Below are 20,688 nucleotides of genomic sequence, written 5' to 3' on the forward strand. Positions count from 1 at the left end.
GACTTATAATCCTCTGCCAGAAGGACCGTTGCAACTTTTTCAGACATTCCTCCACCGCAGCACCACCATTAACCACCACCGACACTTCTACACATTCACCCCCCTCTCTCCAGTGATTAAATCAAACTTTTAACAGTATTATTCACTTTTGTAAGATGCAGACCCAAGCATATCCTATTAAAAGTGAAAGGTATGTGTCTTTAACTGTGTAGAATATGACCTTGTGAATGCTCCAACCACCAAGAGAACTTGCACCCTTGTCGTGTATACTGGTGTTAAAATTGTCTCAATCCGATACGTCAGGAAAGCTACGGTAAAATTGTTTTAATCCTGGAGTGGACATATTTAAACATATTACGCGAGTTTCGGATTGAGCCAAGCAGTTATAAAGAACATTAGTTATTAATACAAGCTTCTGATTGGGTGGACATCGAAAGACAGTCTCGCACTCAAGCTTCGTCTTTTATGATGTCAAGATCAGAATCTTCATACCTAAGTAAGATGACGTACACCCGAAAACTATTCAAAGATCTACTTTCGTAATTAAAATTACCCTGACTTCCAAAATATGTTTTCATATAATGTTATATATATATATATATATATATATATATATATATATATATATATATATATATATATATATATAATATCGATGAAGTGATATTTTAAGTGAGTGCAGATTATGTGCTTCTCTGATAGTATGCCCTGCAGATTATTACACTTCAATTAGGATACAGTCTGGAACTTAAATCAATAGATGTAGACACATGCAGCGCTATTTTACAATGTTAATGCTAACTTTTGGAGCGTAATTGCGAGGGATGTTAATACTGTTCTCATCTTCTCTGCAGGGATCTTGGATGCCTTTCGAGACGGGAAGATAGGCAGCCTACTAGGGTTAGAAGGTGGCCACTCTATAGATAGTAGCCTTGGCAACCTGAGGATGTTCTACGAGTTGGGAGTACGCTACATGACCCTGACGCACAACTGCGACACTCCCTGGTAAGCAAGATTTCAAAATGGATGCATTGGACTTCTGGAAAGAATGAGACATATACCATCGCCCTCGTTGCTGCAAAATTGCACAACGATAATACAACAACTACTACTCCTACTGCCACTACTGTGGCAATCACATTGACAATAAGGCTGCGAAGACAACGAAAAAGGCATAAAAATACTCTTGGAAAAAATGAAGTAGTATAGATGCCAAGAGTAGTTATTGTCTATCATAGTTATTGTAATAGTTGTTGTCATAGTTGTTGTCATTCTTGTTACTGCAGTTAATTCTTATTGACAGATTGTAGTTTCATTAGAGTCATAAAGTACTTGTACTGAATTTACGAGACAACAGAACACATAACTTCAAGCATTTAACGGAATAAAGCAAACATTAAATAAAAACAGCAAAATCAAACATAAAGCTAAACAAAAGCCAACACATGATCCAGAAATTTTTCATTCCAATTTCACTGACTTACATCGGACGTTTATCGCAATCTTTACGTTATCAAAATATTTCAGTCATTTACCAATTTAGGAACAATCAGATCTGTTTTTATAACAATGGATTAAATTTGTCGCTTCTTTTGCTAAATCACAATTATGCCGATTGAAGAGATTATTGCGAATCTATGGTCCTAAATTCAGTAACAGAAAGGAGCGAAAACCAGTAAGTTCTGTACATTAAAATAATTACAAAGGAACTTACAGTATTGTGAATTAAACCCCAAATAATCCTAAAAGTTCTATCTCAAGTCCGAATCTATGACGTTCCAATTGCATTTCAGTGGTGTTTCAAATAAATTCCTAAATGGAATATGTTCATGTGCCTGTAGTCTACTAATAATAATCTGAATACTTAATCTACAATCATAGAGACATATTGGCCACAGTATGTTGCTTACAAAATAAATGTCTCTTGTCAGGTACGCCATCAACTTGAATTTGGACAAGTAAACATACAGATGTACATAACATATATTTATTACGAAAACCCAGCAAACAATAAAGGCTAAATATGCATAACAAGATAAACAAGAAAAAGTGTGAAAAGCGCACTTAAAATAAGACCTCTAAGAAAAGCTCTTAGTGCGCATGCACAAACAGGCAGAAGTTGACAAAGTTAGATGGATCGTTCTATTTGTAATAAGGTCTCTTCAATATGCTATGTTATATGAAATGACGATGTCATTTGCATAAACAATGTTCATTCTACGTGTTCCACTTCTTGTGTTCCATTGTTTTCTATATCAAGGGCAGATAACTGGAAGGTTGACAAAGACAAAATCAAATCGCATGGCGGATTGACAGACTTTGGAAAGGTACGCACACCATTATTTTTGTAATTTAGCAATGTCTCCTATGATAGTCAAAGCGGAAACTATATAGATTTATAAACGACAAACAAGTTCAAAATTAGAACTATGGTTAATGTAAACATGCATACCATATTATATGTTCAGAAAATAGAATACATTTGCTTTTAAACATATATGCAATTAAAATCTCACATGTTTCCCGTGGGTCATCCTGGTCCTTCTTCCAGTAGTCTCGCTCATCATGAAAAGTAGTAACAATCTAGAAATTTTAGAGAATACTGGCGACATCTAGCAACTAACAATGTTTATTGTTTATGGCAAATAAGGATATTTCCTCAGTAAGGGACTGAAGTTGTTTTTATTGACTCTTGCCTGACATTTAAGTACCACTATACGATGGAAATTAAAAAGGTTTCGTCTTATTTGATAGTTCTAACGGATCTTTTAACACACTTTCAACAAGGTGTTGGCCATATCACAAAGAGTAAAGGGGAGCTAAGTATCCTTCCCAAGAACACACGGAAAATGCGGACCATGTCTGGCCCGGACGGGTATCCATGCAATATACAGATAATGAAAGACATCCTTTTGCGAAAATCATTAATTTAAAAGCGATAAATCTTTTTTTTCTCGCAAAGTTGAGATGAAGATAAGGTTTGTGCATGATACTAACATCATCCGTGTGTGTGTGTGTGTGTGTGTGTGTGTGTGTGTGTGTGTGTGTTTTGAGTCTGGATTTTGCTTTTTTCTAGGTTGTAGTAAAGGAGATGAATCGACTAGGAATGCTGATAGATCTATCCCATGTTGCGAAAAAGACGATGATAGACGCCCTGAACGTCACCAAGGCACCGGTTATTTTCAGCCATTCATCTGCTTACTCCGTCTGCAATCACTATAGAAACGTGCAAGATGATGTACTAGAGATGGTGGTATGCATACTTTTCTTTTCTTCAGCTTTATAAAAACGGTTTGCAGAGGAAAAGAGTGAGCTGAATATCATTCCTTTCTTTGTTATTTTTGTGTTTTGTTTCTTTTTTTTTGGGGGGGGGGATTAGTTTTATTGGGGGGGGGGGGTTGTTTATTCTCGAGCAAACTATGTAAGGAAACAACAGTTCTATAAAATATATAAAATATTCGAGAAAAAATATCCTACTGCTCACCACATGTAGACTTTGATTCAAGACCTTGTTAAGTAGTAAGCTAGTATGTTCCGGGATGTGGGAAGCCTTCATTATGCCCTTTTTATCGTGAATTCCTGCACTGGAAGTCTCAAACAAGCTGCCTTGATTTGAGTTGGATATTTAAAAAAAAGTTGTTTATAGAGAATTGTGAAGAAGAAGGTGAAGCAATTCGATACCATATTGTATTGCAAGAACATTCGTCTGCGAGATTATCTCCCACAAGGTTAACACAATCACATCTCTATCATTCAAAGGTGTTGATAGTGAAAAATACTATTCATTAAGTCATAAAATTATATATCTTCAGCGGAGGAACGGTGGTGTAGTCATGGTGAATTCTTACCCTTACTTTGTAAATTGCGACCCAAAGGCTAATGGCAATGCAACATTATCACAAGTGGCAGGTAAGTCTGGAATTGTACGAATTATTTTTGCTTCTTTATTCTGTATACTATGATAGGGGTCTCTAAATGTGCGTACATTATAATATTTTTCGGAAATAAAACTTTCATTGTTGAAATGGTATCGTCCTAAAATGTGCGTACATTACAATATTCTCGGATGAAAAAATGTCAGTGTTGAAACAGCAAGCTTCTTTATAATTAATAGGACATTGTCCATTATTTGTCCCTGGTGTAAAAACTGAAAAGAAATAAGCATATTCTTTTTAGTTATTGAAAGGAATATCTTGTACAGAACTAGACTCTGAACGTTATCATTTCTTGATACTATGCATTGTAAACTACTTCCTTCATCTTTTTACATACTTATATTTTTCGTTTCGACTCAAGATATAAAAATGCTAATATAACATCAATACAAACGATTTTTGTAAAATCTTTTTCTCCTTTTTTTTACAATACTTAATATTATATATTTTGAATCATAAAATAAATCAAAATCTACCTACAACAGCTCTCCTCGCCCACCAACATACCCTCTCTCTAACTATCTCTCAAACACACGCACATACACGCACACAATTACTTTCTTTCAGCTGTATGAATTCTATTTCAGATCATATTGAACACATCAAGAGTAAGATTGGCGTGGATTATATTGGTATTGGCAGTGATTTCGATGGAATTGAAATGTAAGAAGCAATGTACATGTATATTTATATGTATGCATGTCTGTTTGTTAACTGCCCAAGTATATTTTTACGTTACGAATTCCTTTTTAAGTCATTTTTATATTATAAATATTCACTTTGATTATGCATATGCATCGATGTACAGGAAACATTAAAACGGCTTTTCAACAACAAAACTGTATGTGTATCTTTTTGCAGTAGACGTAACAGTTCTACGCATACAGATGGTTTGAAAAATAAATTGTAACAGTTTTGAGTTGATCTACTATGTTGCCATACAGTTTTGAGTAGGCCTACTATAATGCCATACAGTTTTGAGTAAGCCTACTATGTTGCCATACAGTTTTGAGTAGGTCTGCTATAATGTCATACAGTTTTGAGTAGGCCTACTATAATGCCATACAGTTTTGAGTAAGCCTACTATAATGTCATACAGTTTTGAGCAGGCCTACTATAATGTCATACAGTTTTGAGTAGGCCTACTATGTTACCGTACAGTTTTGAGTAGGCCTACTATAATGCCATACAGTTTTGAGTAGGTCTACTATAACGTCATACAGTTTTGAGTAGGCCTACTATAATGCCATACAGTTTTGAGTAAGCCTACTATAATGTCATACAGTTTTGAGTAGGTCTACTATAATAGTAGTGAAGTGGGATACCCTACGGACAATGGAAATTCCAGTCAAAACACCCCTGGGACACTCTACGGACAATGGAAATTTAACATGGCGAAAAATCGTGGGACAATCTACGGACAAGGGGAATTTAACATGGGAATAAATCGTGGGACAATCTACGGACAAGGGGAATTTAACATGGGATTTTTTTTTTTTAAAAGTTTTTTTAAATTTAAATTTAAATTTAAATTTAAAAAAAGGGGTAGGCAATTCAAAGACTATCTCTTTTCGAGAAATATGGCTGGCCCTGAAAAGGGCCTTTGGTTTATGTTAATATGCCCTTAACATAAAGGGCATTTGCGACATCTTCTTGTTCTCAAACTTCGTCTTACAGCAGGGCCATACATCAGAGTCCTCTTGAGGCAACCTTGTCTCTCTATATAGACTCTTCTTATCCACAGGCTGCTGTTGGTCCTGTGGACAACGGTCCACTTGGATCGGACATACATGAGCATGTCCGTCCTGAACATCATTGTTGACACAAGGGTTGAAGATTCAACGTCTGTCCACATGTTGAGGCTCCGAGAATAGGTGAATCAATGCAGTGAACGGCGCTTATTTATAGGGACAGAAAGGATTGAAACGGATTGAGTTCATTCACCAATCCGAACACGCGTTACAGAATTCAGTCAGCTCGCATCCAATCCGAAGAGAGTAGTCTGTGACGTCACGTAGTCAATATAGATTCGCTAGCGCTTGTGTGCAGTCAATCTATGCGACAGTGATTCAACATGACGGAAACTCAGAAAACGATCCATTGGGGTGCACCATCAGGGGAGACTGCCCAAGGGAACTCGGACTTACTTTCAGAAGAGGTGAATTGGGATTTTGTGGATTTTCTCTCCTCGCAAGAATTTGTTCCGGAACCTTCGTTACCTTCTTCGTTACCGCAAGTGGAGAATTTTAGACAGAGACAAAAAGAAGAATTGGAGAAATTTATACAACGACAAAAGGAAGCGGAACAGGCTTTTCTCCTACAGCAACAGCAACAAGAAGAAGAGGTAAGAAAAAAACAACAGCAGCAACAGCAAGAAGAAGTAGCAGCAAAGAAACAAGAGGGTGAAAATCAAACGGTCACGGTACTGTTGGACATTTTAGCAGAGTTAAGAAGTCTGAAACAAATGTATCAGACTTCTTTATCACGACCGAAGAGAATACGACCTTCCCGAGCCAAACATGTCAACCCTGTGACTAAGCCTACCGTACCACCCTTAGTGATTTCAACCCAATCATTATCAACATTACGCAGTCCAGAAGTAGGCCTTGGACGTGGCAAAGGCATAAGGCAGTTAAAGTTGATTGCTTAAACTCACCCTTTCACCATGAAGAAAAAGGCCCTTTTCAGGGCCACCCACATTTCTCGAAAAGAAATACAATTTCAATTTGCCAATAACTCAAAAAAAAATAAACCCCACCCATGTTACCCTTATAGTACGTGTCTGTGTATGAGTGCGTGAGTGTAGCTTCTTATTTTAAAATCAAAACTCAAAGACTCTTACCTTATATCATTCATTTATTCTTTTCTCCATTTTTTACAATCCAATTCACAATTCACAACACAACACTTTAATAAAAAGTTCATTGATTTCTTCTTTTCTCCTTGTTTAGTCTCTCTGTTTTTTGAATTTCTTCACCGTCACACTCTTTTCCTCTTCTTCTTCCTCCTCGCTTTCTTCCCTTCTTCTTTTTTTCTCCTGTTTCTTTTTCTTCACCTGTCTTCTTTCTTCCTCAGAAGAATCCCTCTCTTCCTCTGAAGAATCCCTCTCTTCTTCTGAAGAATTCCTCTTTTCTTCTGACTCCTCTTGTTTCTTTTTTGGGCAATCTGGAGACCAATGTCCTTTTTCTTTACAATAATAACAGGTATCTTGACTTTTGTCTTTTTTATCCCCTGTTTTTTTTCTTTTTTGACGGTCTGGACACTCTGAAGACCAATGCCCTTTCTTCTGACAGATATAGCAAGTATCTTGACTTTTATCTCTAAAGGAAGGAGAGTAGTCCGTAGGCTGGTCTGAAGAGAATTTTCTAATGACCCCTCGCAAAGCTCTGACGAAACGTTCCATCTGGTTAGTCTCTTCCATCGTTGTGCTCGGCTTGAGAGTGAAATGAATAGTGAAAGGACAAGACACACACCCTTTTATATACGCTGGTCTGCTATGACTATAAAGTAGTTTATGGTGTTTGAACTTGAGTCATTTGACTTTTTGCTTTCAAGATGAAACGATCCCATTCATTCGAGAAGAAAGAAGAAGAAGAAAGTAAGAGGCAGAAACGTGATCTATCGCCTCGTACCAGGGCTGAAATCTTGGCACAAATTCATGCCAGTGATTTTGAAGAGGACATGAGTGAACCAGAATCCGAACCCTCTAAACCAAGTTCACCACCCTTAGTCAACCCTGAAAAGTACTATTCCATTCGAGAGACGGAAAAGCGCTCCTCTAGAAAATTTAGAACCACGGCTTACAAATACACGGTGAAGTTTAAAGATTTCAAGTCCGAAGTGCCGTTAGAGAAAGCAGAAGTGTTCATCACCGAGGTGTGGGATTCTTTGCTCACTGCACTCAAGCGACAATGTCAACCCAAAGAAGACGATCGCTTGAGACTTTCCATACAACACGACGGTTTGAAATCCCCTGTTTGGATCGAGTTTAGCACCCCTGCAGAATTGACTGCTTCCAAAGTCATGGACAAGATTCAACACGTACAACAATCCAATGATCAGTTTGACATCACCGATGGTAAAGCCACACTGGACATGACCCACGTCTCTCCTCCTCAAGGGACAGGACGCAAAAAGATGTTATTGGTGGACGACCTTCGCAACACCAAAACAAGTCTCGTCCGAATTAACAACCCTCAAGACCAGATGTGTTTAGCCCGTGCCATCGTGGTGGGACGAACCTATGCCAACAAGAACGACACGGTAGAATGGAAAAGAACCTGGGACACTATTCAACGTTCCGACCGAGCCAAACAACGAAACGAAGCAGAACTCCTGTTACAACAAGCCGGACTGCCCAAAGACACACCCTGTGGCATTCCTGAGATGCAAAAATTGCAAGATGCCCTAGCTCCACGCTACACCTTGAAAGTGCACCCTCAAGAAATGCGCGGGCCTCCATTGTTTCGAGGCCAAGATTTTAAGGACGGAAAATACATTCATGTTTATCATCACGATGACCATTTCGATACCATTACCAGTATCACCGGATTCCTGGGATACGGTTATTACTGTGAGAAATGTGATTATGGTTATAATAATCGAGAGCAACACAAACATTGTGGATGGAAATGCTCAGGATGTTTGGCCTCTCCACCCTGTCTGAGCGAAGAACCAGTGCCTTGTTCCACTTGTCTGCGCACGTTTGTCAGCCCTACCTGTTACCAACAACATTTGAAAACACAAGGTTCACAGAAGAAATGTGCTTGTCAACTCCTGAGATTGTGCTCTACGTGTGGACAAGGCATACTTACCAACAATGCCAAGGCACACGTATGTCGAGGAAAGAAAAAATGTCACATTTGTCACCACATCGTGGACTTGGAACACCAATGTTACGTGCAAAAATACCAACCCCCACCAGAGAAAGAGGACGGTCACAAGAAGAAAGGCAATTTCATCTTTTTCGATTTCGAATGCATGCAAGAGACTGGCATTCACATCCCTAATTTCTGCGTGGCTCATCGAGCGTGCGAGAAGTGCATTCAAGAACCTATCTTCAGTCATTGCCCTCACTGCAGCAAGATACCCGGAGGGCGTGAAAAAATCTTTCGGGGACCAAACACGTTAGCCGATTTTGCCCAATGGGTCTTAGACCCCGTCGACAAGACGTGGAGCCAAGAGGACATCGAACGTTACGGAGATTGTCATCGTCATGCCACGGTGATGGCTCACAATTTCTCCGGATACGATGGACAGTTTCTTTTGAGGTACTATACGGAACAAGGCACCGAACGTCCTAAAGTGACTTTGAACGGAGCCAAAATCATTTTCATGCAAGTGGGACAAGTGCAGTTTAAAGATTCGATGAGCTATTTGGCCATGCCTTTGAGTCGAATGCCTAAAACGTTTGGAATGACAGAAATGGCTAAAGGGTACTTTCCACACTTTTTCAATACGGAAGCCAATCAACACGCCGTTCTACCCCATTTACCTGAGGCTCACTATTACGACCCCGACAACATGCGTACCGAACAACGAAAAGCTTTCTACGCTTGGTACCAGGCTCACGCCTCGGACCCTTTCGACTTTCAGGAAGAAATGCTAAAGTATTGTCGTTCCGACATGGACATTTTACGGCGTTGCTGTGGAAAATTTCGAGAACTGTTCATGGAACACGGAGGGGTCGATCCTTTGAAAGAAGCTTGCACCATTGCCAAAGCGTGTTCCTTAGTGTATCGACAACGATTCATGCCTGAAAAGACCGTGGCTGTCATCAGTCCTCAAACGACCCACTTTGTCAAACGTCAATACTCGGTCAAAGCCCTACGTTGGTTACATTACTTGTGCGACAAGGAAGACAAGTGGATTCAGCATGCCCGCAACGGAGGGGGCGAAAAGACCATCGGAACGTATTCGGTCGATGGCTGGGACTTAGAAAACCCCAAGATCGTGTACGAGTTTAACGGTTGCTTATTTCACGGATGTCCCGTCTGTTACCCTGACCGTGGCACTAAAAATCAGTTTTTGCAACGAACCATGGAAGACTTGTACCAGGACACTTGTCAGCGGCGCCTAAAGTTGGAACAGCAAGGATACCAAGTGGTGGAAATGTGGGAACACGAGTACGATCACCGTATGAAAACCGATCCCGAGTTTAAACGCCTCGTGGAAAGTTACCAGTTCGTGGACCCGCTGAACCCGAGGGATAGTTTGTACGGAGGAAGGACCAATGCCACCTGTTTGCTGTACCAAGCCGACGAAGAGAAAGGAGAAGAAATCAAATACTTGGACGTGTGTTCGCTGTATCCCTACGTGTGCAAATATTGTCGTTTTCCCGTAGGGCACCCACAATTGCTGACGGAACACATCGACCTGAAAAACATTCGACAATACGAAGGCTTGATCAAGTGCAAAGTTTTGCCTCCCACGAACCTCTACCATCCCGTCTTACCTCACCATTGTCAAGGCAAACTGATGTTTCCCTTGTGCCGTACTTGTGCCGAAACGTGCAACCAAGATCAGCTTTGTCAGCACACCCAGGAAGAACGGGCCTTGACGGGAACCTGGGTCAGCGTAGAATTGTTCAAAGCTCTGGACATGGGATACCAACTGTTAGAAGTGTACGAAATTTGCCACTTTCCCAAGACACAACAATACCACAAGGGTGACCCTACTCAGAAAGGCATTTTCGCAGACTACGTGGATGCCTTTTTGAAACTGAAGCAAGAAGGCAGCGGCTATCCTTCCTGGTGTCACACTCCCGAAGACCAAATACAATTCAAAGAGAAATACCGGGAACAAGAAGGCATCACTTTAGACCACATCGAGAAAAACGAAGGCAGGCGATCGTTTGCCAAAGTGATGTTAAATTGCTTGTGGGGTAAAATGGCACAACGACCGTGTTTACCCAAGACGGAATATTTGACAGAACCTTCCCGCTACTTCCAGATGATTCACGACAAAACCAAATACATGAAACACGTGGACGTCGTTCGAGAGAATTTAATCTTGGTCAATTACGAAGAAGATCTGGACTTTGTACAAGACGACCCTTTTGGAAATGTCATCATTGCGGCTTACGTGACAGCCCATGCTCGCTTAAAATTGTACGAAGCTTTAGAACTGTTAGGGGAACGCGTCCTGTACTTTGACACGGACAGTTGCATTTACATCCATCACCCGATTCAACATCACCCTAACATCGAAGGAGACCGTTTAGGAGCCTGGACAGACGAACATCCCGACGACAAGATTCTAAGTTTCGTCAGTGGCGGTCCCAAAAATTACGGCTACGAATACCGTGACAAACAAGGAGAAGTGCACACGACGTGCAAAGTGAAAGGACTGACTCTGAATTATCGTACCAGTCGAGTGGTCAACTTTGGGGTATTGAAAGAAGCCTTGCAATCGGGAGAGGATGGAAACTTTAAAGTGACCACCTACCAACCGAACAAAATTGTACGTTTACCCACTCACCACATCGTCAGTCGGCCCTTGGAAAAAGTCTATCAAATTGTATACCAGAAGCGAGTTCGACTTCCCAATCATTTCACCTTACCGTACGGTCACGTCGGTATTGGTCTGTATATAAAAAAGGAACCCTAGGCAAGATCGATAGTTCATTGTGACTACCAAGACCGAGCAAACAAGATGAATACTTTGAAAGAGACATCGTTCCAGTTTGGGGATTGTAAAAAAGTTGTATCTTCCTCTAGTGTGACTAATATTGGATGGATAAGACCCATGCATTGCGACGGAAAATGTCCGGAAGGAAACTGCGATTGTCCATGTGGTTACCATTGTAATTGCGTAACGGAGTTTGCAGACGAGTGCGATTGTGAGCCTTGCGATGGGACCGATGCTGTACCTTGTGACCTGAGCGATGCCGTAAAGCATCATGGGAACTTTAGTGCCCCTACCCCTGTCATGGAAAGTGATGCTGTGCGTGTCAAACCTGTGGGATGCGAAAGCGATGCTGCTCGTCCTCTTGGACATTTTACTGGGTTTCGTTTTAAAGGGGAATGTCGACCTTCACGTTTACCTCCCTACGGAAGTCATCCAGCCCTGAGCAAACTCCTACCCATTTCACTCAACCCTCATCGAAACGAACCTGTGAAAAACGAATATTCGTTTCCTGTGCGTTCGTCGGAATACTGCGACTTTGAAAATCGTCTTCAATCGTTCAAAGGAAAATGGCCAAAGTATCTGGGAGGACCGACCCCCGAAGAATTAGCCAGAGCCGGATTTTTCTACTTGGGCGAAGGAGATAAAGTCAAGTGCTTCAGTTGCGGTGTGTCACTTCACCACTGGGAACCGCAAGATTCGGCCTACGTAGAATATGCTCGATGGTCACCGAATTGTCATTACTTACCTTTAGTGGGACCGAGACATTGAAGTAACTTCTTACCATAATCATCTGTTCATGGATACTTTACAAGAGAACATTTGTGCTTTGCCTGTGGAGTTGAGAGAACGCATTTACCGAGAGCTGGTCAAAATACAAGTGAAACGTAAAGAACAATTGCATCCGATACGTCACCGGTGTTTGAACCACTGGTACCTTCAGGCTATACAAGGACTGATTCAATTGAAAGTGTTCCATTGGACAGACATTGATCAACGACCTCCTGGTTATAAAAAGGAATGGTTTGGTATTGACGATTCTATCTACTACATTGTAAACGTATTGCATCGAATTCCAGAGGAAGAGTTAACGAATTACCAACATCTTTCACACAATGTCAACTTGGTGAAAGAGGAAACTTCTGAACGAATTGTAATGTGTAGATTAGTGACTCAACGATTTAAATTCGACACTGAAGTGAAACCATGTTTGTGCAAAGAGTACATTTCTTGTGTCAGACCAAAGAGGATTTAGTATGACCTATTCATGGATACTTTACAAGAGAACATTCGTGCTTTGCCTGTGGAGTTGAGAGAACGCATTTACCGAGAGCTGGTGAAAATACAAGTGAAACGTAAAGAACAATTGCATCCGATACGTCACCAGATCTTTAACCACTGGTACTTGAATGGTATAAGAGAACTGATTCGTCAGAAATTCTTTCAATGGTCAGACATTGTTCAAAACTTTGAGGTCGCTAATGATCGACATGTTCATGATTATGGTTACTTCGAGATTCACCTACAGCAATACATTGAGGAAGACAAGTTAAAGGATTACCAACATATTTTACGTGGAATCTACTTAGAGGAAGAGGAAACACCTAAACGAACTCTGACGTTTCGGTTACAGTATGCAAGATTTAGATTCCCTACTGGAGAACGAAGATCTCTGGCTAGAAAGTACGTCTATTGCATCCGAAAAAAAGAGAATATAAAAACAGGCTGCCATGCCACGGTTTATGTCACATGTCATCCAACAGATTCCGTGGAAGGAACTCAATGACCATATTCAAACCGTGGATCATTACCATCAATTATTACAAGAACTGTATCCATTCAATTTTGGACGACAAGTGGTGTGTGTCTTAGTGACTTGTTTTCTGGGATTTCGTTTACCAGCCGATTCTTTGTGGACTCTTTACGATCAGTACTTACCACCTCCATGGCCTTAAATGGTCACGAAAAACTCCTTTTGCTCAAAGCCTTGCGTTTTCATCTGGATACTTCTCGACCTCAACAGGAAAAAAAGATTCGTCAACTTTTAGCGACCCAAGACGTGTATGACGATGTGTGTGTAGCTTGTGACTTACACCCTCATTGGACAGATGTTCGTGATTGGAAAAAGGGGGGTTTTGAGGCTTGGACCCAAGAAGTGGCCCAGTATGCACAAGAGTTGTTCAAGGAAAAAAGTTACTTTTCAACCTGTGTTAGTGACGGTGCCAGAAGAACCCGTCACCGAGAACAACCACTCGCTTCAGGACAGGACTGTCATGGACATGCCTGAAAGGTCATTCCGGGAGGACACTTGTGTGACAATACCTCATGTAGAGACTGTAAGAACATTACACACTGTCCCTAGGACATCTTGGTTACCCAAAACATGTTGTTCAGACACTTGTTTATATTCCACTTTGATCGCTTTGCTGTGTTTTATATTCCTGTACATCACTATTTGGGTTGTATGTATTTTTGTCTTTCGTGTTCATATTTGAAAAAAACATTCAATAAACGTGTTCTGAAAAAGTATATAAACTCTTGTCTTGTTTGTTTTTTCGTGTCACAAGTGACATTTCTCATACCATGGCTACCTCTGCTGTCTCTGCTCCCTCTTCCTCTACTGTCAAAGTCATCGACGAACACTTAGATCGTGCCAGTTGGGAGGCTTTGTATCTTCGCCATCCCTTTAACATGCTCATTGCTGGACCTAGCGGTTCGGGCAAAACCGAATTCGTCAAACGTTTGATCGAACATAAACATCATTTGATCGATCGGCCCCCTCAACGGATCGTGTGGTGTTACAAAGAGTGGCAATCGGCGTACAGCCTCTTGCGAGAAAGTCAAGGCGATTCCATCGTGTTTGTGGAAGGCATTCCTAAAGAAGACGACGGCATCGTCTCTGACTCCCGTCTAACCCATTTGGTCATTTTCGACGACATGTTAGGAGAAGACGAAGAAGAAATTAAATTGTGGTTTACGCGCAAAGGGCATCACCGTAATGCCAGTGTCGTTTACATCACCCAAAATTTGTTTCAACAAAGTAAAGCCCATCGCACCATCAGTCTCAATGCGCATTACGTGGTCTTGTTTAAAAGCCCTCGAGATAAATCGCAAGTGCAAGTCTTAGCCAAACAGTTAGGAACGCCTTGGCTGACTCAGGCGTACGACGATGCCACTCAAACTCCACACGCCTATTTACTCGTCGATTTGAAACCTACGACCCCCGAGGATTTGCGATTTCGTACCCACTTGTTTCACCACTGGTGCCAAGACGGAGGGCCTGTCCTGTACACGTCTCCGTCCTCGACTTCATTTCACTCCCCATGAAAAAATCTATAAAAACCTCAGACCCTTTTTCGTCTGTCTCACACAGTGTGAACATGACGTCCCTTCAGTCTCATCTTCCCGTCAAATTGATTCGTGCCTTGTATGGCATCAGTCGAGAAAAAGATCCACAAACACGAGCCCGTGTCTTAGAAGCTAGTCTCAAAGAAGTCTTACGATGGTTCACGGTGACGGCACGTCAATTACTCCAAGGAATCATTCAGATTCCTCATCAAACCCAGCGCTTTTTCGATCGAAACAAAGTCGCTTTGGTCCAACTGGCCGATCCCCGCATCGACACTCAAACCAAAAAACAAATCATTTTGAAACCTGGAGGGAGCGGTACTCTAGGAGGGGTCATCATTCGCTCACTCTTAAGATGGGATCCTAATGCCCCAAAAGTTATCCCCAAGACAAAAGTCCAACGAAGCCCCAAGAAGAAAAAGAAAAAGACCAAGTCCCCAAGAAGAACTTCTCCAGTGGCGGGACCCTCCTCTTACCAGACACCACCACCATCACCCCGGAAAAAGAAAAGAAGCCCCCAGAAAAAGAAACAGAGAAAAAGTCCTCAAAAAAAGAAAAGTCCACAGAAGAAAACTAGTCGCAAGAGAGGCACTTCGGCCAGGACGCAACCTTACACTCGCAAACCACGACCTGCCACAACGTCTCCGGCAGCCTCACGTTTGTCCACTTCTCCGTTGATGTCACCAGGAACTGAAGAGTACTTGGAGACGTTGATTACACCAAGAACTTCTCCGTTGATGACCCCCAAAAGAACTTCCCCAGTGGCAGGACCTTCCAATTTAGCGGCAGTGGCTGCTGCTCACAAAGTACCTTCTCCCAAAATCAAAGTTCAAGAAAGATCGGGCATGTTACAAAGTTTACTGGATTTGTCCAAGCAAGAACTGGCTCGATTTAGTCCGTTACGTACCCCTGCACGACGTGTCATGCCTGTCCTCAAACTGATAAAACGTAAAGACAATCAGTGGCGACGCGTTCCAGTATAAAAAAGGCCTGTGACCGAGTAGGGTATCAGTGTTTTTAGGTGCTCCTAAAGACTCAAAGATGTCACCCTCCAGAAAACCCCAAGGAAAGAAAAGGAAAGGACTACCACCACGTTTAGCCAAACATGGGGACCTGTTATCTGTCCTGTCCAAAGCTTCTCCACCCCTACGAAAAAAACTCATTCAAACGGCCTCCAAAGAGGTCATCGATACCGTGTGCGAATGTTGTTTGAACGTTTTGAAAGGCACGATCCCTTTGTCCAAACACCAGAAACAATGCTTAGGCAAACATCGTCACGTTCTTCGGAAAATGGTTCAAAAGAAAATTCCCATTCGTCAAAAAAAGAAGATGTTGGTCCAACGTGGAGGCATTTTACCTCTCTTGTTAGGCCCCATACTGAAAGGAGTCTTGGGAACCATGTTGGGAGGACTGATGGGAGCAAGATAAAAAGGCCTTCGGAAGTCCCAAGATCTCAGAATTCACCCCTGACAACCCCATGGAAGGACGAAAACTAGCTTTAGTGCCTTACAAACGATGGATGGAATACCATCGGTGGCAAGAACAACGCACCCCGCATTTACCTCCCAATCCCAATTTGAACGAGATGTCCCAGTTACAACACGAATTGCAATCCTTGCTGGATCGCCAAGATTTGTCCGAAACAGAAAAATCGCAAAAGTACGGTCAACTCTTGCAACGACTGCAACTCTTTCACCAGAAAGCTTTAGACGAAACAGCTCTACCCACTTTGAAAGATTTTAAGACCTTGATGAAAAGTCCAGCACCATCACCAGTACCAGTACCAGTACCACCAGTACCCGTGACCAAGACAGAAAAAGGAAAAGAAGAAGAAGAAGAAGGGTTTCAAACTCCACCAGAAAAAGTACGCAAGTTAACAACACCACCTACCTCCAGAATTGGATGGATTAAAAAGATGATGGCCACCCCTTCTTCCTCACAAGAGAAAAAGAAAGTGAAGACAGAAGTGAAGACAGAAGTGAAACAAGAACCGATATCCCCCGCTCAGACATCCTCCTCTTCGACACCTATTGCTGGCCGCACACGCAAAGCCTTGCAATCCAAGAAAATACCCCAAGAGAAAAAGAGTAGCCTCTTCCAAGAGTGGGTGCCTTATTAACACACCAATCAACACAAAAAATGGAAAAAGTCTTAGCCAGCATTTACTACGATCCCTCCCATCCTGCAGGTTACGCAGGAGTTCAAAAATTGTTTCGTGCTGCCAAAACACGACTGAAAAGTCTCCGTTTACCTCAAGTGCAACGATGGTTACAAGAACAAGTTACCTACACTTTACACAAACCCATTCGACGCAAGTTTGCCAGAAGTCGCACCCGAGTGGAAGGCATCGATCATCAATGGCAAGCCGATTTAGCCGATGTCTCTCATTTGGCCAGCTACAATCGTGGCTACAAATATTTGTTTTGTGTCATCGACGTCTTTTCCAAATTTGCCTGGGTCGTGCCCTTGACTTCCAAATCGAGCAGCGAGTTAGTGCGAGCCCTACAACGGGTGTTGAAACAAAGCGGTCGTCACCCTCTTCGATGGCAAACGGACAAAGGCACCGAATTTCTGAACCAAGCTTTCCAAAAAGAATTAAAGAAACGTGACATTCATTTTTTTACCACCGAGAATCCCGAAACCAAAGCCAGCATCGTGGAACGTTTTCAACGCACTTTGAAAGAACGCATGTGGAAATATTTTACGCATCACCACACTCTGAAGTACATCGACATCTTACCGCACCTGGTGCAAGCGTACAACCAATCTTACCATCGAAGCATCGGACGTGCCCCGCAAGACGTGACTCCCGACAACGAAGTGCTGGTGTTCGAGCGCCTGTTCGGTACGTCCCCGACGAGGGCTGTCCCCAAGAAAAGTGGAGAGTTGACCGTAGGAGATTGGGTGCGCATTGGCAAAACCAAACGCACTTTCGACAAAGGTTACTTACCTAACTGGACGACCGAATTGTTTCGCGTCACTGGACGAGTGCATGGCCGTCATCCTGCCGTCTATAAATTGGAAGACATGAACGGAGAAGTACTCAAAGGAACGTTTTATTTGCCCGAGTTACAACGTGTCACCAAAAAAGAAGACGACGTGTACGACATCGAAAGCATTCTCGAACGCAGAACCCGTAAAGTGGGCAAACGACGTGTCAAAGAAGTCAAAGTACGTTGGAAAGGATATCCACCCAGTTTCGATTCTTGGATCGACGCTTCGCAAGTCATCGACTATAAAAAGAAGAAGTGACCATCATGCCCTTTCACACAGCAGACGCAGCTACGTCGACCAGTCCTTCTTCCCCTAGTTCTTCTGTGCAAGATTTACAAAAACAACCCTTGTGGGTGTGGTGTGGAGAACGTGTGCCTAAAACGCAAATCGTCTTTTTCTGCCAAATCTTCGTGGTGTATTGTGTCATCGGGGCAGCCATTGCCAATTTAAGTTTGCAACAAGGAGACAAACAATTGTGGACCATTTTATTGAGCAGTTGCATCGGTTACCTGCTTCCTAATCCCTCCCTGAAATTCTCCTCGAACGGAAACGTTGTGTCCAGTGCCAGTGCCAGTCACCACTCCAACAACCACAACCAGAACCCCATTTTGGGCGGAGACACGCCTCTGACGTCCACTAACCCCTCGGACAGCCACAGAACTCTGGAATTATGAGTCACGAAAACCAATTTTACTTAACCTTACCCAGTGACAGTTCCATGGAGGTGTTTCCCCACAACACGTTGTGCTGTTACACGGCCAAATTACCTCAAGCCATTCCCTTAGATCACGAAGCCCATTGGGAAGTGGCTTTAGTAGAAATGATTCACCCGACCCAAGTCCTCAATGTCCTTCCCAATCAAAATAAATTTGATGTGGAAGTTTATGACGATCAAGTGCAACAGTGGATGGATACCCATAGCAAATATGACAAGAAAACCCGTACACAAAAGTACACCACCTATCACTTGTTCATTCCCCCAGGCTATTATTTTAGTGGCCAACATTTGGTCAGCACCATAGTCACCAGGTTTAATGGCGTGTTTCTGAAAGCTTTGGAAAGTGCCAATAAAGGTATCGTCACCCTTGAGTACCACAAAACAGCTCGTCGCTTCCTGATAAAATTTCCTGAGGGGCGTAAAATGATGTCTTTCTTATTTTGTCCTGAATTGTTTGCCATGTTGGGCGGAGACATGGAGCTGAGGAAGAAAGTAGAACAAAAACCCGAATTACCAATCATTGCCGACAACGAGACCTTTGCCAAGTATTTTCGTACCCCGGTAGAACTGAACCAAGGACTGAATTTGATGTTTGTGTATTCTGATGTAGTGGAGTACAACGTGGTGGGACACACCTCCGTACCGTTACTGCGTGTCATTCCTTTCAAAGTGGATTCTGCCACAAACGCTGACGAGGAAGGTGGAAACACTTACCACGTCCACCGCGAATTTGTCCATCCTCACTATTTGCCTGTCAGCAAGTCGTATTTGGACACGGTCAACATTACTATAAAAGGAGATTTGGGACAAAATATTCCATTCACCAAAGGAAAAGTCACGGTGAAACTCCATTTTCGAAAACGGTTTTCTCACGATTCGTAAGTAAGTCATGTATCCAGTGTACCGAGGGGTTGCACCACAGCGAGGACACGGTTTAGGAGACATGTTAAAATCGGCCTTTCGTTCGGTGGCCCCGGTGTTGAAACCGATGGTGACACGCGGATTGCACGCCTTGAAAGATGCGGCACTGACGCAAGGCAAAGAATTTCTCCAAAATGTCATCATCGACAAACAAAACCCTAAAGAAGCCTTCATGAGGGCAGGCAAAAATGTCTTGCTGCAAACGGGTAAAGACATTTTGGGCCGACGAGACACACCTATAAATGCCCTGCACGCTACCGAGTCAGGCATTCAGCAAGGACAAGGTAGAAAGAGACGAAGAAGAAAACACCCTTTCACTAGACTTCAAGCGAGAAAGGCCAAGAAAAGAAGAACCGTTCGAGACTTAGACGTTTTCGATTATTGAGACACAGAACAAAAAAAAAAAATGATGCACCGAGAGTCTTGCGCTTGTTCCAAGACGGAACTGGATCTGTTTGCCATGCCCCCCACCATGATGACCATGCAAGAATCTCAGTGGGTGGAATTTCACCCCGTCTCCTCATTGACCGATTCCGCTCCCATCGAGTTTGAAATCAAAGGACAGCCCGAAGATTACATCGATCTGAATAGCAGTTACTTGTACCTAAAAGTCAAAGTTGTAGATAAGACAGGAGGTGATATAGACACTGAAGCAGTAGCTCCCGTCAACAATTTCATGCATTCCTTGTTCAGTGGAGTGGACTTGTACTTGAACAACAAACTGGTCAGCAGCAGCATGGATACTTACCCTTATCGAGCCTACCTGGAAAATCTCTTGACGTACGGAATAGATGCCAAGAACACTCATCTCAATGCCTGTGTGGTATGGGAAGCTGACGATGAAGATCAGTTTGAATTATTTGAAATTGATACAACCAAAGAACACAATGCGGGATTTGTAGAACGAAGAGACAGAATCAAAGGAGATAACAAAAGTTTAGAACTGATGGATCGTTTGCATTTGGACATGTGGTTGCAAGAGAAATATTTGCTGAACGGAGTGAATGTTCGCCTGAGACTGAATCGGAGCAGTACCGCTTTCCATTTATTGGCTAGTGCTGACGATTACAAAACCAAAATCCAAGAAGCCAGACTCTACGTGCGACGTGTGGAAGTGCTACCTAAAGTAGGTAACGACATCAGTCA

The 20,688-nt window shown here is 42.4% G+C and overlaps 1 protein-coding gene across 1 annotated transcript in view; it reads left to right on the top strand.

The window, feature by feature from the left end:
- LOC149776082 (dipeptidase 1-like) overlaps positions 1-20,688 on the top strand; it is a 79,071-nt gene that overhangs the window by 37,992 nt on the left and 20,391 nt on the right. The window contains exons 4-8 of the mRNA XM_089942359.1: positions 855-1,005; positions 2,261-2,327; positions 3,077-3,253; positions 3,813-3,909; positions 4,523-4,598. Coding sequence (XP_089798485.1) covers positions 855-1,005; positions 2,261-2,327; positions 3,077-3,253; positions 3,813-3,909; positions 4,523-4,598 — 568 coding nt within the window. The remainder of the gene's footprint in view (positions 1-854; positions 1,006-2,260; positions 2,328-3,076; positions 3,254-3,812; positions 3,910-4,522; positions 4,599-20,688) is intronic.

Source organism: Sinohyriopsis cumingii, chromosome 18 (assembly GCF_028554795.1).
Source record: "Sinohyriopsis cumingii isolate HCF-2022 chromosome 18, ASM2855479v2, whole genome shotgun sequence".
NCBI classification, from domain to species: domain Eukaryota; kingdom Metazoa; phylum Mollusca; class Bivalvia; order Unionida; family Unionidae; genus Sinohyriopsis; species Sinohyriopsis cumingii.